This window comes from Temnothorax longispinosus, chromosome 1 (genome assembly GCF_030848805.1).
Source record: "Temnothorax longispinosus isolate EJ_2023e chromosome 1, Tlon_JGU_v1, whole genome shotgun sequence".
Lineage (NCBI taxonomy): Eukaryota > Metazoa > Arthropoda > Insecta > Hymenoptera > Formicidae > Temnothorax > Temnothorax longispinosus.
Window position 1 is genome coordinate 10,787,608 of NC_092358.1, and position 16,148 is coordinate 10,803,755.

Below are 16,148 nucleotides of genomic sequence, written 5' to 3' on the forward strand. Positions count from 1 at the left end.
CAAATCCCAAAACACTTCTATAAGTTTTCTACACCAAAATAGAAAGTAAATTCGAAATTTACGATCTAACAAGTTTTCTTTACACTTACTTGATGCATAATCATATAGTAACAATAACTTTATGATCGTAAGCAGCTGATGGTGTACACTCGAAGTTCTTTATCATCTAAGGATGTAAGAGTGATTGTTGCTTCATATAATGGAGGAGTTGTTGGTAGAACATGTATAATCATTGGAACTTGCTGGTTGGACAACCTCACATCTAGACATACATGTATAAGTAATCAAAATCTCTATTTTTACTGGAAACACATAAGATATAACAATTTACATAAGATACATGCAAATTGAAATATACATGTATTATAGGAATAATGAATATATATAAATATATTTATCTTATCAAACTATACTATGGATGAAAAGAATTATTTCTTGTCGTATAATGCCAAACAAATTCATATGATTCTTTGCCTCTTAATTAATTAAATTAAAAACAAATTACATCCTATTCTTGCATCTTCAAAACTTAATTCTTGAGAGAATTTTCTCTAGATTTTTAATAGTTTAAAAAATTAAAAAGTTGTTGCAGGGAAACATTTTAGTTACATAAATATCGACTCCAAATTATTCAAAGATGGAATTATTTATGGGTGAATGATAGTAGAAGGCAATGATATATTTTCGCATTTTTGAAAACGATAACAAAGATAAATTAAGTCTATCCTTTTAAATGTACTATCTTGTGTATACAATAGAAAAAAAATCAAATTAAGCATACAGTCTGAATCTTACTTGCCTTGTATAGTGAAGCATTCTGGTAGAATAAGAGGACTCAATTTGTCCGAAATTGTAACTTTATATGTGACGGCAGTATTAAAAACATGGACAAATTCCAAAGCTGCGGAATCAACGTCATCTCCCATCAACCATTTTATTAATCGTAGCTCGATATGGGTATCTAAAAACAACATAAGAGAGGAATTAGAAATTGAGTAAAAAAGGTAGCAACATAAAAATGACAATTATTTGTCCACGTGGCAAAATAAATAGACTACCCAGTGAACATAATGTTTCAAATCGGGGACATAAGACGTCTTAAAGACGTTACATCATTAGACGTCTTGAAGTCGTTTATTGTCGTTTAATGACGTCTTTAAGACGTCATATGTCCCGATTTGAGATATGCATGGTGTCTGAGTATAGAGTTACGAATAAACTAAACAAATTCGGCTAATAATAAGCATTTTAATATCTTTAGTTGTTATACGATTCACCAGAATGACGTACTTAAGTATTTGGACCAGAACAGACGTTCCTTCGATTCAAGAGTTTTTTGAAACATCTGAGCTACACATTTCCGAAGCTGAACATTGCAGGATGGTACAGGTAAGCTGACGTTAAATGGACAATTGTCTCTTACGCCACTTCGCTGATTTGAGCAAATGCATTCACCTTGAGCGGTCCACTCGACAACGAGGCGATCGTTGACCGACGTTTGCCAAACCGAATTTATCTGTTACAATCAATAAGAAACATATAATTTTATTGAATTATCGGTGTATCTTTAATTTTTTCCAGATTCTAAATATTAAGTTAGTGCACATAAAATGTTTTGCTAATTGAAGATATTAGGCTTGTTCGTTTTAGCTGAACTTCTTTTGTACGGTTCCTTTCCTCTTTTTCTTTTCACAATGGAGAGAAAAAGAGAAAAGATAAACTATGCAAGAAGTTCAGCTAAAACGAATAAACCTATTGATACAGTATTACAGTTATATTAATTTCATAGAGCACAATTTTATATACAATTTAATTACTTATTATATTATTAGTTATCATTAGTTACGCTTATCACTGTAGTTATTGTGCTAAATTTTTTTTCAAAGACACGTTTTGGTTGTTTTGTTTAAAGTAATAAGCATGAATTGATTGAATTCTAATGAAACTTGTATAAACTTTTTATATGAATTTAAATTAAAAAATAATGTTACTGTAACTACTTGTAATATTAACAGAGCTTTTGTAGAAAACACTGATGTTAATAAAAGAACTGCAATATAGCATTGATTTCAAAAATTTCATTCTGGAAATGTTTCTTTGCAAAATGAGTCACATGATAAAGTTTTAGTTGATAATGGCATTTTTAGAGTTTTAGTAAAAGAGGATCCTAGCCAGACGACAAGAGAACTCGTTAGAAGAATAGATATAAGTAAAAATAGTGTCCAACATTGATTATCTATTATGGAGTAATAGTTCTTAATGACTGCATAGATTTTGAATAACAACAATAAAGCTAAATAAATTGAATTATAAAAGTTTTACATCAAAATCTTTCTTATTCACCAGATTTGTCGTCTACAAGTTATCATATTTTCAAATATTTCAAATATCATTTTGTAAAGAAGAAATAGATTTTTAAAAATAAAGATATATAATGTCGAAAGAGTTGTAAAACAATTCATTGATTTTTAAAATACAGATTTTTTTGAAAATGGTTTATTCATTGTACACAATTGTTGGGAGAAATGTGTTGATACCAATGGAGCTTATCTTGATTAAATAAGCTATCTTTAAAAAATATATATTATTATAATTATTTATTAAAATATTCAACACTTTATATGCACGTAATATATTTTCTCCATATTTTGAATCATTTATAGACGACCTTGTATTTTCGTCTGTCGTAAAAAAAAAAAACAATTCGCTCGTACTTGGATAATGAAGTCGCCTGTTTTTGCTTGGAAGATCAACCAAAACGTTCGTTGCTTGGGTGTGATGCACGCCACACTGATCGATAACTGCGCCTTTGATGCACCCTCAGCGACTACTATTGATTCCTGATTCAGGAAAAGTCTTCTTGGTATTTTCCTGGCTCGCAATTCGCGCCATCGCGTTATTTTTAGGGTCGCTAAAAATATGTAGGTTACGATTATGTCACATTATATCTGCATATATTGTTATATCTGTATATATTATAAGATTAATAATATTCTGATTATTAAATTATTATTACGCTGTTAAAATTTGTGTCAAGTTATACTTAATTTAAGTCATTTTTAATCATAAACGACATGTTAGTTAAAAATAAAATGTTATTTAATTCAAGGCATTGGTTTAAATTCCATCCTTTAATATTTGACAGTGTATCTTATATCGTTTATCATAAAATTAAGAATAATGAATTAGCTTGGAACATATCAAACGTCAAATGCAACTATTACAAATTACTAATATAAACAGTTTTTCTTTTTAGACGTTTTTCAGAATATAATATATAATAAAATAGTTGAGCACGTTGCATTTTCCACGAGTTTAGATAAAAAAGTAACTTTTAGCAGATATGGATTGTTATCGGTTTTTTATACTGGAAAAACGTCGATAAGTTCTTCGTATTTACGGTAGTGAGCGAGTCTTGAAAATCTTCGATATTTCAAAGATTTTATTTTTTCTTACAGGGGTGGCTCGGCCGTTCGTCCGTCATCCATATTTCGTATTCTGCCGCGTTTTGGTAAGGTACATTGATTTTCAGATTCGTTTCGACAATCTCGTACAGTTTGCTGCGTATAGTATACTCGCTCGCAATTCCCAGATTATCGATATGACCCTCCAAGACGATAGTCTGATTCCTTCCGAAATACGGTCCAATAGCCCGTCCGCAAAGCACCAAGTACGCTGTTGGTAAATTAATAAATCCGATGTTACACGCGAGAGTTAAAGAAATCTCATTAAGTCATCTTGTCCAGTTAAATAAAACGTCCTGTACAATCGGGGTGAGGATTTGGGAGCTTAAAAAAATAATTTAAAATGAGTTTATACTTCACCTCTGTTTTTCCGTATTTTCTTGGCATGAAACTGTATTTGTATTTGGCCGCTGCCGTGCGCGTTTAAACGCAAGACCGATACGGGCTTCAGGATGGTAAAAAAACGATTGACATCGTTTACGAGCAACAATAAATAATTCACAATGTTGTCCGTCGGATTCGAAACGCTTATTTGCTTTGTTACGGTTTGGGACAGTGGACAGCTAAATTTGATCTGTAACAATGAAACAAATAACAGTGATGTTGTTCAATTTACACGCGTGATATGAGACTATGTGTTTGAGGATTAAAGTCTTCCATTTAGAAAGTATTAGTAAAAGTATTATAAAAGTATTACAATATAAAATATAAAAGTAATGGTAAATTTATAATTTTTTTATGCACAAACCTTGGCGCGAGGTACGTATGTCGGCAAAACTTGGAAAAGATGGACGACCAGCATTAGTATTTGCACTTGATTCGGATTAACTAATTGCATTGGCGTAATTATGAAGCCAAGTCGTATTTTCCTCCAAGCGGTGACTAGACAAATAGCGTTATGCAACATCTGCAAAAATTATGTAGTTTACACCCAATATAATTAGAATTGTATCATGATTTAAGATTGCAAATAACGATAATTTGTTAAATTATTACAACCGTCAATTTAATATCGTGTTCTTTATTCTATAATTCTATACTTTCTTCTTCGTCTTTATAACAGTCATGGTAAATTGCATAAAATTAAAAAGATAATACAATTTACAAAAATTAATTTCAAAAATTTAACTTAACTAATTAAATCTACCGTCCAATCGTAACTTTTTACTGCTTTTTATCTCGACATTTACAATAATATAATCGAGTTTCTACTTCGTCCGTCTTGTTATTTATTTTGCAAATTTTCAGTATTTTCTACACCTAAGAATAAAATAATTATATCTGTCAAAAATAGCGTTCGTTATAATGTCCGTTGTTTTAACATTCGTGTGACCAAAATCTTATTGATTCACAGTCAGTTCTAACTGGATCTCGAGTTTTAATGCGCACAATTTTGACATCGTTTTAATCATTAATGTATAAATTAATATATGAGTTTCTTTAGGTATTGCTAAAGTCAAATTCTCGACACTGAATTACTTCTTGTTTGTTTCCCGGACAAATGTACAAGTTGCTGAAGCATTCGTCGATGAGAAAGGGACAGTAAGCCGCGGTAGCCGCGATTAGCACGAGGCTATCTGACAGATCATTATTAAAATTCTGGATCGTGCGACGCTCGGCCACATCCTGCTTTTCTCGCAGACTCAAGATTACACAGCGATCGGTCATCCAATCTCGCGCACGCTGTTGCTCGTAATGATACTGCAACCAAGCCAGCAGAAACTTTTCTTCCGCGCAACGATCATCGGAAGCGAGTTCGCAGCTTGGCGAATTTGCGATACTCTGAATGGCTCTCTCGTGTAGATCGTATTGCCTCGGCAAACTAGGAAATGCATACCCAATTAAAGATGCGATTGTAAAATTACGTAACGCAATAACGGACCTCGACGTAGACGATACTATCGATTCCCGATACACCGTGGATCTTCTCGGCGAGATAGGCGGCGACGTCCAGAATTTACGCTCATGTATTCCACGGAGCACGAAACACTTGTACGTCTGCGAAATCACATCTAACCAGGATTGCTTATTTCGCAATTCGAATAATTGCCGCGGCAGTCGTTCACGTGGCACACAATTCGTATTGAAAAGCCTTTTTCTTCGTACCTGTAACGTAATTAATCGTAGACAGATAGATCTTCATGGAACTGTAATTTAGCTAAAAGTTTCTCCCGTTTATTGGCCTTTAATGGATTAAATCTTATTATTGCCACTTAAAAAAAGCGAGATTATATAAACTCGTATAGCTTATAACTAACATTGCTTTGTACGATGTCAGTGCTAATTAGATAATCGTTGTAATTGAGAAGAAATTGCGGCGAAACGTGAACTAAATACGCTCCTTGAGACAGAAGAAAGTCGAGTATCTTGTTATATAACTGGAGGATGTAATCGATTCTTTCAATATCATTTTCAGGTAACAGTTGCTTCGACCTTGAACGAAGAAACGATGTACTCGAGGAAGCATGTACAATAATTCATGAATATTACAATATTACAATTCTCCCAGATAAGTGCGAATATTTGGTCCTACAAGCGATTCGAGGACATCGATGAACGATAGCATAGGCACACCGTTTTCCCGTTTAGAATTTCTCACATATGATCTTTTCTTCATGTGGAAGTATGAAAAAGCTGCCGTAATGCCGTAAGGAATGTTTGGATAAAAACAAAATTTCAATGGTCCCGAATACATCCATTCTTCCATAATCGTCATTATTCTCCCCATATGTTTCTCGTAATCGCTAATAAAAATAAATACATGAAAGATATGTGCAACAGTCATATTACATTTTATAATATCTATAAATTAAATTTGATTTGCAGAATTTTAATTAACTATCATTAAATTGACGGTTCCTAAATATTCAATAAATCCTTATAAAATCTGGGAAGATATATAAAAGATGATGATTATAACTTAAATAGTAAAACATTATTTTATACACACTTTATACACATTTTATTCTATGCATTTATACTTTCTTAAATAAATATTTGTGTTAATTTTAACTGCCAACTAATTGCCTTAATCATTAAAGTAATAAGAACTGCTTTATTTTAAGCTTCAGTTTAAAGAAGAACAATATAAAGTCACTTTTAAGCTCTTCCAGTCATACAAATTTATGGTAATTATTTACAAAAAGACCCCACCTGCCAATGACCTTGACCTTGACATATGTTGTCAAGGTCACCCTCCTGAGTGACCTTCAGAAGTTTTTAGCCGGCGGTCGTTATTCGTTAAAAAGTTATTAACAAAAAAAGTTTCGAAAATATAGCAGCTATTTTGAGTATTGGAAGGCATAAATAACTAATATATATGTCGAAATAGTTCACGCATACACTTTTCACGCAAACCGAGGTTCACGCACACCCCCCCCTGCTTTCGGGGGAGGTGCGGTAGCCCCGAAATAGTTCACGCATACACTTTTCACGCAAACCGAGGTTCACGCACACCCCCCCCTGCTTTCGGGGGAGGTGCGGTAGCCCCGAAATAGTTCACGCATACACTTTTCACGCGAACCGAGGTTCACGCACACCCCCCCCTGCTTTCGGGCCGGCCCGAAAGCAGGGGGGGGTGTGCGTGAACCTCGGTTCGCGTGAAAAGTGTATGCGTGAACTATTTCGGGGCTACCGCACCTCCCCCGAAAGCAGGGGGGGGTGTGCGTGAACCTCGGTTCGCGTGGAAAGTGTATGCGTGAACTTTTCATGCGTGGAAAGTTAATATGCGAGATGCCACATAGGTTAGTTGACGCGCTTTAAAAGTATTTAAGTGTTTAAAGCGCGTCAACTAACCTATATATGCACTTATATATACTATATTTTCCAAACTTTTTTTGTTAATAACTTTTTAACGAATAGCGAGCGATGGCTAAAACCTTCTGAAGGTCACTCGGGGTCATAACCTTGACAACATATATCAAGGTCATTGAAATCGGTAAGGTCGCCAAACTTTTTTTGTTAATAACTTTTTAACGAATAACGACCGCCGGCTAAAAACTTTTGAAGGTCACTCAGGAAAGTGACCTTCACAACATATGTCAAGATCAAGGTCATTGGCGAGTGGGGTCTTTTTGTAAATAATTATCAAATTTATCTTTAATGGCTATAATTCAAGACGTTTTAAGTTCTTACACTAAATATGACAAATAGGACAAATATAAATGTTGTTTCTCATTTTTCGTAACTTACTCTTTTCGATCGCTGGCGGGATAACTAAGATGCAATAATCTGTCGGAGAATTTGCGGTCCCTCGTTCCGAAAGCCATAGAAAGCGCGGAAGGTCTTTTGCGAATCGATACTCGTTTACCGTTATCATTCACCGTCCGTTTTCCATCTACTTGAATATTCTCGTTACCTATTCCATTATCATTTCTTTCTTTGTTCCAATGCAACTTCGAATCTGTCGTTTTATCGACAAAACTTCTGCTTTGATCATTAAAATGCGAAGTAATACTGAGTCTTGATTCGAGTAATTCGCTCTGAATTTAAACGGGTAGGTTATATTAATAAAATATATGCAAATGGTTTTATTCTATTATCAAAACAGATACTTCAGAAAGATATAAAAGCACACTAAAGTCTATGATATTACAGCATATTCTTGTCTGAATAAACGATATTATAAGAAAGACTATGAGAAAGTACGAACCATAAAATCGTAATTATTTTTATTAATTCTGAACGAAAATTAGAACTGACATAATTCTGATAAATCCAATCTTCAATGGCTTACATAAGAAAGATTTTAAACGGTCTATTGTTACAACGCGTCAGAATTCAGGATGACATTTTATTCATCTCATACTCCGTATTGTTATATATGTATGAGTGTCGTATATTAAGTCCACTTTAAATAATTATCTATATATCTATAATTTGTATTAAAATCCAAGATAAAATTTTAATTATAATTTTCTGTACCGCGTAACAGAAAATGTACTTGAAGAACTAAAATACACGCTTACACATTAAAAAACACACGATATATAAAATTATAAGCAGAATTCTATTTTAAAAAATCTGACGTGAATTATTCGGTCGTTTAAAGTGAGCTTTACGGGATACGTAAAATTATAATGAAATTTTGTCATATGTTATTAAAATGGATGCCAATTGCGGCCTTTTGTGATTTATTCACGAATAAATAAATATTATCGCGTATCTGCGATATCAAAAACTGAATTTAGCAGAATTACATCGTCATTCTCTGAAGTATTTGTTCCATGGCAAATCGAAAAAGTGAAAAAATAGAAACGCACGTGTCTGCGTGTGCGAGAAATTCCTTCATTATCGTAATCGTCCTCGTCTGTTGCGCTATCCGATGATACTGATGGACACGAGACATGTTTATCCAGATATCTGCCGTAAGTCTTATCAAAGGTGGGCTTCATGGGATACATGTACGTCGTTAGTAAATTATTATCCGCTGTGGCATACACCGTTAAAAAACACGCGGCAAGCGCGCGATCGTCCGAAAATTCAATAGTTAAGCAAAACGATACCGGTTGTTCGCTCTTGAACGTTATTCTTGCTTCAAGTTCCACGTATCTTCTCGCAACAAAGAACAACCTTAAATATCCTCGCATAAAATGTTATTTTTGTTAATTTGACATAATCGGAAAAAGAATAATAATAATTCTCCGCTACATAAATATTTAAATATTATTAAATTACAATTATTTAATCGTTATATTAATATATTTTTTAACGATAAGCGAGAAAAAAGTAGTCCAGCTCACGATTGGGGAGAGACAACGTTGCCGTTCGGGAACTCGACGCGCAACAACTCGTCTTTGTAATCACCGCTCCATCGCGGCGTCGCGGTCGTCGTTAAAAAGTTCGACCGTATAAACGCCGTGTTATCAAAGTGCCTCGCACGGATCCGAAACTTTTCCTCTATCACCACGCCGAGAGGAACGGCCGTGAAATATATCTCCGTCGGCTCGACGTCGATCGAACTGGCGGGAAACTCGCCGTCGAGGCGTAATTTATTGAAGACGCCGTCGTCGGGCTCGCCGCGAACGTATATCGGTACCTCCGCGTTAAAGCTGCCGCGTCTTCTCGGCTTGAACTCGAGAACGAAGGAGACGCTACCGCCGGGACGTAAAGTACACTCGATCGAGTCTAACGTCCTTCTAATCTCCGCACCGTGAGACCGCTCTATGGCGAACGGGCAATCAGCTTTGTTAAATTCCTCGATGTTTATCGACATCGCTATTTCCTTCGACGTTGCCCGATTCTCTATGAACAATTCTTCGGAGAGCTGATGGCGAAGAATGATAAAAAAACTTGAATTAAAATTAGCTTAAAATGACTCTCAATATAAAATTTACGGTCTACGAAGGCAAACATATTTTATCTCTGTGCATAGAAATTTTTTCTGCATGTTTTTACATGAATCTTTTTGTATTACAGTATTTTTATACTTCTATTTTGAGTTTTCTGTTTTTATTTTATTGGTACATGCGCGGAATCTTACTTTGTTAGTCGCAGCGTTGAATCGGAACGAAAGTTTGCTGAAGAAAATAACGCGGCTAGCCACGGTATAATCGATAGATATAGTCGGCAGCTTATCAGGCAACGGCGTTATGGCAAAACCCGGTAAATGCGCATAATGTGCTTCATGCGATTTCAAAAACTCCGCTGGTCGAATGCTCTTGGGATTCAGCATCGACACCGGACCGAGGAGCTGATTTATCACGATCGGCAAATAGAAAGCGTAGCTGGCCAAATCGACTGGTTGAAAGTGCAGATAAAGAGTTTGACTTGCACCTGGGACGATGATTATCCCTTCCGTACCTTTTTGTTTATCGAATATATAAATTGCAATCAAATTATTCGATTCATTAGCTAAAATTTATAATTTTTTATTTATCTTGCGGATTATCAAAATATTAATTGTTATAGTTATAAATATATGATGTTTCTTAAGAAAATACTATTCTCTTGTGAAGATATTTTTTACTTTATTATTTTAGGATACTGCCATGTCCGCTTACCTACTTCCAAATTTTACTACATTTATATTTGCCATCCTTTCTAATTCTTCATAAAGTTATCTTTTACTTCATTATTTTTATACTACCGAACCCGCTTACCTATCTCCAAACTTTTGCCATTTTCCAATAAAGAGACGTGAAATTCGGGATGTTCTTCCAACAAAACTTGCAATTTCAATAACGTTGTCCCGACATTTGTGGCTGTTATCTGGTAAGTTTGAAGAGCGTCAATGCTGAGACGTTTTACGTCTATTCGTTGCGGCAGAAGCTTCAATCGCGGAAATGATACGCTGCCATTTATCCTATATAGTAATTGTAGACATCCTTGAATCGTAACGGCAATTGTTGTAGTAAAGCGACAGCAAACGTCGAACGTAAGATACACCTACGATAATAAATGTCGTTTGCATATTGCAAAATTTTACTATTTAAAAGAGAGAGAAAGATTGATGGAGAACGTGCCTCAAGAATTGCGATACCGCGCGGGGATATCTTCCCTCGTAGCTGATTAACGTTATAGCCGCGTATCAGTGACGCGCTATCTATCTCGTACGTCACCTCGTTGAATTCAAAGTTTTGAAGAACGGCGACCACCCTCGTCGGCAAATTGAGAGGTATTTCCCCCAGATTCGCGTTGTCGCTCACGAATTCGACCTTCGGTACAAATCGCGGTACGCTAAGTCGCAGGGACACGCGACTTCCGCTCTCGCACTTCATCAATGCTTGAGCGTAATTATCTTTAGCGTTATCGGAGTGCTCGTAGCGCACGTAAACGTGTAACGTAGCGTTACCCCGTACGGAACCCGATCTTGGTTCTATATGGAATCCAGACGCCGCTGGCACTTCCCACCTGTAACGAATTTATTATTCTGTGTTGTATTTTAAATTATTCGAGTTATTCTACAAGTTCGAGATTTATCGAGATCACAAGTGGACGCTTAAAAAAAGATACAATTATTCCTTATAGTTAAACATCTTCAAAATTTCCCATTATATTGAGATATTGATTCAGAAAGAAGCCACGTCGTATGTATTTCAAACTCGGAAATTAATACTAAGCCAACGATCTGTCCGAGAAATCTTTCATTTATACTCTGAATTTTAAACATACATACATAAATCGCTACTTGCTTTCTCAAATGTTCGCTTGTTACTCTTGTTAGTATATTACTTTTTATGTATATAATTTTTCAATTATTTTGAAACAATTTTTTTATTAGACGAATTATCCTTGTTTACAAAAAAAATGCATTTTACCTAAAACATATTTTTGCATCCAATTTGTTTGTAATTCGGACAACAGAGGCCAAAGGTCGATAAACTTCTCCTTCCGACCATTCCTTCCCAAATTCAATCTCTCTTTTGTCAATATACAGTTGCTTTTGAACGATGTAAGCAGTAATATTGAGCTCGAAAGAGTGATTATCGTTAATCACATAATTGATATATCCATTAAACTTGCCAACTCCGTCCGCAAAATACTCGACTAATCTTGTCATTATCGAGCCTGGTTGCAAGATCATTAAGTGGTTTTCCGGAAAGTAGATGCTCTTGGTTGATAAACTTATTAATCGAATCATCACTGGAACGTCGTTCGTATTCTTTACAACCAAACGACGGTAGTTGAAGCTATTCGGTGCTACCTATACCCAATTACTCGATGTCCATGATTAAAATAATTTAACGAGCTTCGATTAGAATCATCGCTCTTGTTCGTACAGTTTATTATAATTCACGAAATCGATGAAATGTTCAAAAGTTTTTATAAATGGTTTCATAGTGTAAAATTTTTTCTAAAAATTTTACTATATAATAAAGAGACAAATAAAAGAGAGAGAAAAATAGAGAGAGAATACATTAAAAATAAATGTTTATGACCTTTATATTATTCCTTTCTCAGATGAATAAGATCTCTTTCTAAGATAATAAGTTTCTGAGCAATTTTTTTGTGATTTTGACACTCTTGATCAATTTTATGAGTTATATAATATTGGATTTACTTACCATTCCAAAGGCGAAGGTGGTTGGATAAATGTGGACTTTGTATATTTGTAAAGGCGATAAAGGTATCAATACAGCTGCCTTGGTTGTCGAAATCGATTTCTTGAACGGAGATCTTACATTTCCCGCAAATCTACTTATTACTTCCGAATAATCTTTATATAACAGTTTCCATTTGGGTGAGCGTAAAAGGCGGTTCATAATTTCCTCGTCATCATCTATTATTTTTGTTGGCAAGCTTTTTTTACCTTTATTAAAAATTCAAGTCAATTTTTAAAACGTCAGGAAATTCAAATTTTTACCGACTGAATTATTTAACGTAAGCTTACTTAAAAGTCCTTTCTTAGACTTGAAAATAATATTCACCGTGCATTCAACGAAGTAACTTCCGACTTTTATTCTTCCAAAGCGTCGTCTGGACGCGGTCGAATCGTAAGAATCTGCTGCGACATTGAAGAACAACTTGAAGGAAGGTTCAACTGTAAAAATAAATTCTAAGCTGTGCTCAATACTTTGGAGCGGCTCGACGGAATTTCAAAAAAAGACCAGAGACACAAACGGGTTAACAAAATACATAGGGTGTTAACAAAATATATATAATTTATTTGTTTAATATAAATATAGAAGCAAAATTTTTGTAGTAATTTACTGCTTTCTTTGCCGCAAACTTTAACGAGAACTTCGATCGACGTTTTCGGCTTGAGTCTCGTCCAATTCGGACAGCAACGTGCAGCTGCATTCGGCGCACATTCTAGATATATCGGTGCAACAGCGGAAGGATTTGTCAAGCGAAGTACGCGCTGCGATATCTGACCGACAATTAAGTCTCCGAAATAGAGGGTATCAGGTTCGAAATGCAATTGTACCGCTTCTACCTCACCGTAAAGACAAAGCTTTATTACATCGCAGATTCCTGAATCAGTACTTGATGCACGGGACATTAACATGGATGAAATTTCCATCATTGATTCTTCTGTTCACAAATATATAACAAAGTAATTAATTACATATATTATTTATTATAACTATTATATGATTACCCGAGAAATTATTCAAAAGATTCAAGAGTAATCTAGACTTATTTAAAACACACAAACATAAGCTATATTGGTTGTAATAAATCTTTTTAAGATACAAATTATTAGAAAGAAATCACTCACGTATATAAATTCTTTGTGATAATGAATTATCCATCGCAATATCCTTTACAGGCTCAATCCCTGGAAAAATATTATTTAAATAAATATTTATTTAGTTGACTGCAATGCAAAATAAATTAAAAGAGACACACTGGTGATATCTTCCGATTCTGTACAATGTACTCTGGCTATTCTAATAAATTGCATAAAATCTCTATTTTTCATTAGACTTGGACATTCATTTTCACATTTGCTCAGCTGCTTCTGCTCGTGTTCTTTTCTCCGTTGCAATGTATTTATTGGTGAAAATCTGCAATTATATATTTATTAGATATTTGTCTTTTAATATGTAATGTGTATATTTGTACCTTTTATAATAGATCTTGTTCAATATGCAATGATACAATAATTCGACTCACTTTATTTCAAAGATGATACCTTGAAATGGGTTTATTCGCCCTTCAAGCGGATGAATTTCAAAAACACTATAAGTCAGATATTGCTTATGGTCAATGTCCTGCAAAAATAATTTTAGTAAGAATCTCATTACATGCAAGTCAGATTGATTAAGTCAGTGACAGGGAATATATCAATTTATCTGATTTATCATATAAAATCCATGCATTTCGAGGATTCCAGCTTAATGACGCTAGCTTATCAGTTATATCTACGTCTGATACTTTTCTCTCGCATATACTAATATTGAAAAAAAATGTTCAAAAAAAAAAAAATATATATATATATATATATATTAAAGACTTTTATAGATTAAATAAACAATTCGATAACTGTTCAAATATATATCTATCTATAGACAGTGTTCTACAAATTCTAAACACAGATTTTAATAGTTTTAAATAGAGAATGGTAAAATTATTTTACTAAAGCTTTTCTAAGGACGCTTTCGATAATCCGTTAGTGGCTAAAATCTTTAATTTATCAGGAACAATTGTTCCGTACCCGAATGCACTTTACTTCGTTATCGATCTCACCGAGGACAACATAACTGCAAGCTCGAGACGAAAGGTTACGCAGGACAAAGGTATCGTACCTACAGGTATTTTCTACCGTAGGTGGAAAATCGATGAGCGTGAAATCTCCGGTCGTATTTGTGTGATAAACTACCAATTTCGGTACAATGACCCGCACTTTGATGGGAACACGTATGTTCGGAGTAGACTTAATCCTGAAAAAGTTCGTACGAATCTTTCTTACGATGATAAAAAGTTATCATGACAAATAGCGAGGACGTCTTACCAAAATTCACTGTAAAAAGTGCCTTCATTTACGCCCATTAATTCGACTTGAAGCTTTATCTCCTTTTGCGGTTTGATTCTTCCACGAAGAGGCTTTATCATTAAGTCTAGATCATTTTGCCCGAGATCAATCGCAAATCTGGAAAATTTTAGATTTTTACCAAATTATTTTATATCAAACATATTTCTTTATATAATATTTAAATTTATTTTTTATTTGAATAAAATATAAATTGCGCAAAAAGTCTAATAACTGATCTATATATTTACATAAATATAAATAATTTCCATAATCTGAAAGTCTTTTTATATAATAAAAAATAAAAATAGCGAGAATTACTTAAAAATATTTTTTAAAAATAAAGATATAAAAAAATACATTGCGATATTATTTCTAATATACAAGAAATTTCTAAAAATAACGTTGATACCTGGTGCTCTTGCTTCCTTCATTACGGATTGTTACTATTTTTAAACCGGACGAATAACCAATATCGATAGTACCAAAGTCTATCAACTTTGGTTCGATGCTGATATATTCGATGGCTAAAGTAGATATCACGTGATAATCGAAAATCTTTCCATTGATTTCAATAGGAATTATTGCATGTGATATGGACGTTCTTTTGAACGTGTAGGTCACGTATGTTGTTATACTTAAGCCAGGACTGATCCGTATGCCACTTTTCAAAGCTTTTACTTGAAAAGCCTATTCGAAAGCGTTAACCATTGAGAATTTTCTATTTCTTAAAATTTCGTAATTATAATCTATTTATGTTAAGCATATTTACTATAAAATTCAGTTGGCGAATTCTGATAAACGCAGGTTTATATCCGATGTTCTTGATAACAATACGTTGTCGATACGTAACTCCTTCGAAGGCTTCGTCGAATTTTATATGACTCGGTGAGATGTATACGTCGTCATATCTTATGCCTGTTGTTAACTCATTCGTAGAAAGTATTGTCTGCATTTCCTGTGTGATCTAATATTGACATACAAATTAAAAGATAGTAATGTCTAGCCAGAAACGAGCGTTAAATGTATAGAGATAGTGCGAATACATTAAATTTTATATCTTTAAAAAGTTTTCTGTTTTTTCTAAAAAGTTTATCTTATTTATATATCTGTATCCTTTGATTTTATTCGTTTTGTTGTATTTAGCTCGTTAAAATATGTTATTTGTTTTAATGTTATTATACTTACGGTTGTCGTTGAAAGATTCGTCATGCTGACGTATATAGACGCACGGAATTATAACGCCTATTATACTACTAAAAAGAGAT

At 34.0% G+C, this 16,148-nt stretch overlaps 1 protein-coding gene across 1 annotated transcript; it reads right to left on the bottom strand.

The window, feature by feature from the left end:
- Positions 1–111: 111 nt before the first annotated feature.
- On the bottom strand, positions 112–16,092 carry LOC139817867 (cilia- and flagella-associated protein 47). Its single transcript, XM_071786151.1, has 26 exons — positions 16,069–16,092; positions 15,653–15,847; positions 15,293–15,570; positions 14,863–15,000; positions 14,657–14,791; positions 13,758–13,915; positions 13,116–13,439; positions 12,747–12,945; positions 12,470–12,581; positions 11,723–12,108; positions 10,928–11,315; positions 10,565–10,850; positions 9,946–10,265; positions 9,206–9,729; positions 8,726–9,056; positions 7,656–7,945; positions 5,963–6,208; positions 5,723–5,930; positions 4,944–5,570; positions 4,213–4,371; positions 3,825–4,038; positions 3,457–3,675; positions 2,715–2,911; positions 1,291–1,516; positions 800–961; positions 112–262 (listed from the first exon to the last, which is right to left on the bottom strand). Exons 1-26 carry the CDS (start codon positions 16,090–16,092, stop codon positions 120–122), a joined length of 6,489 nt encoding a protein of 2,162 aa, XP_071642252.1. The 3' UTR covers positions 112–119.
- Between the last annotated feature and the right edge of the window lie 56 nt (positions 16,093–16,148).

What these genes read in the sequence shown, in the direction of transcription:
- LOC139817867 (XM_071786151.1), bottom strand. Translation starts at nt 16,092, where the DNA reads ATGACGAATCTTTCAACGACAACC. An exon ending in TTTCTCGCACACGCAGACAC is followed by an intron (nt 7,946 to 8,725) that starts GTGCGTTTCTAT and finishes GTTTAAATTCAG; the next exon opens with AGCGAATTACTCGAATCAAG. An exon ending in AGAATGCTTCACTATACAAG is followed by an intron (nt 263 to 799) that starts GCAAGTAAGATT and finishes ATGTATGTCTAG; the next exon opens with ATGTGAGGTTGTCCAACCAG.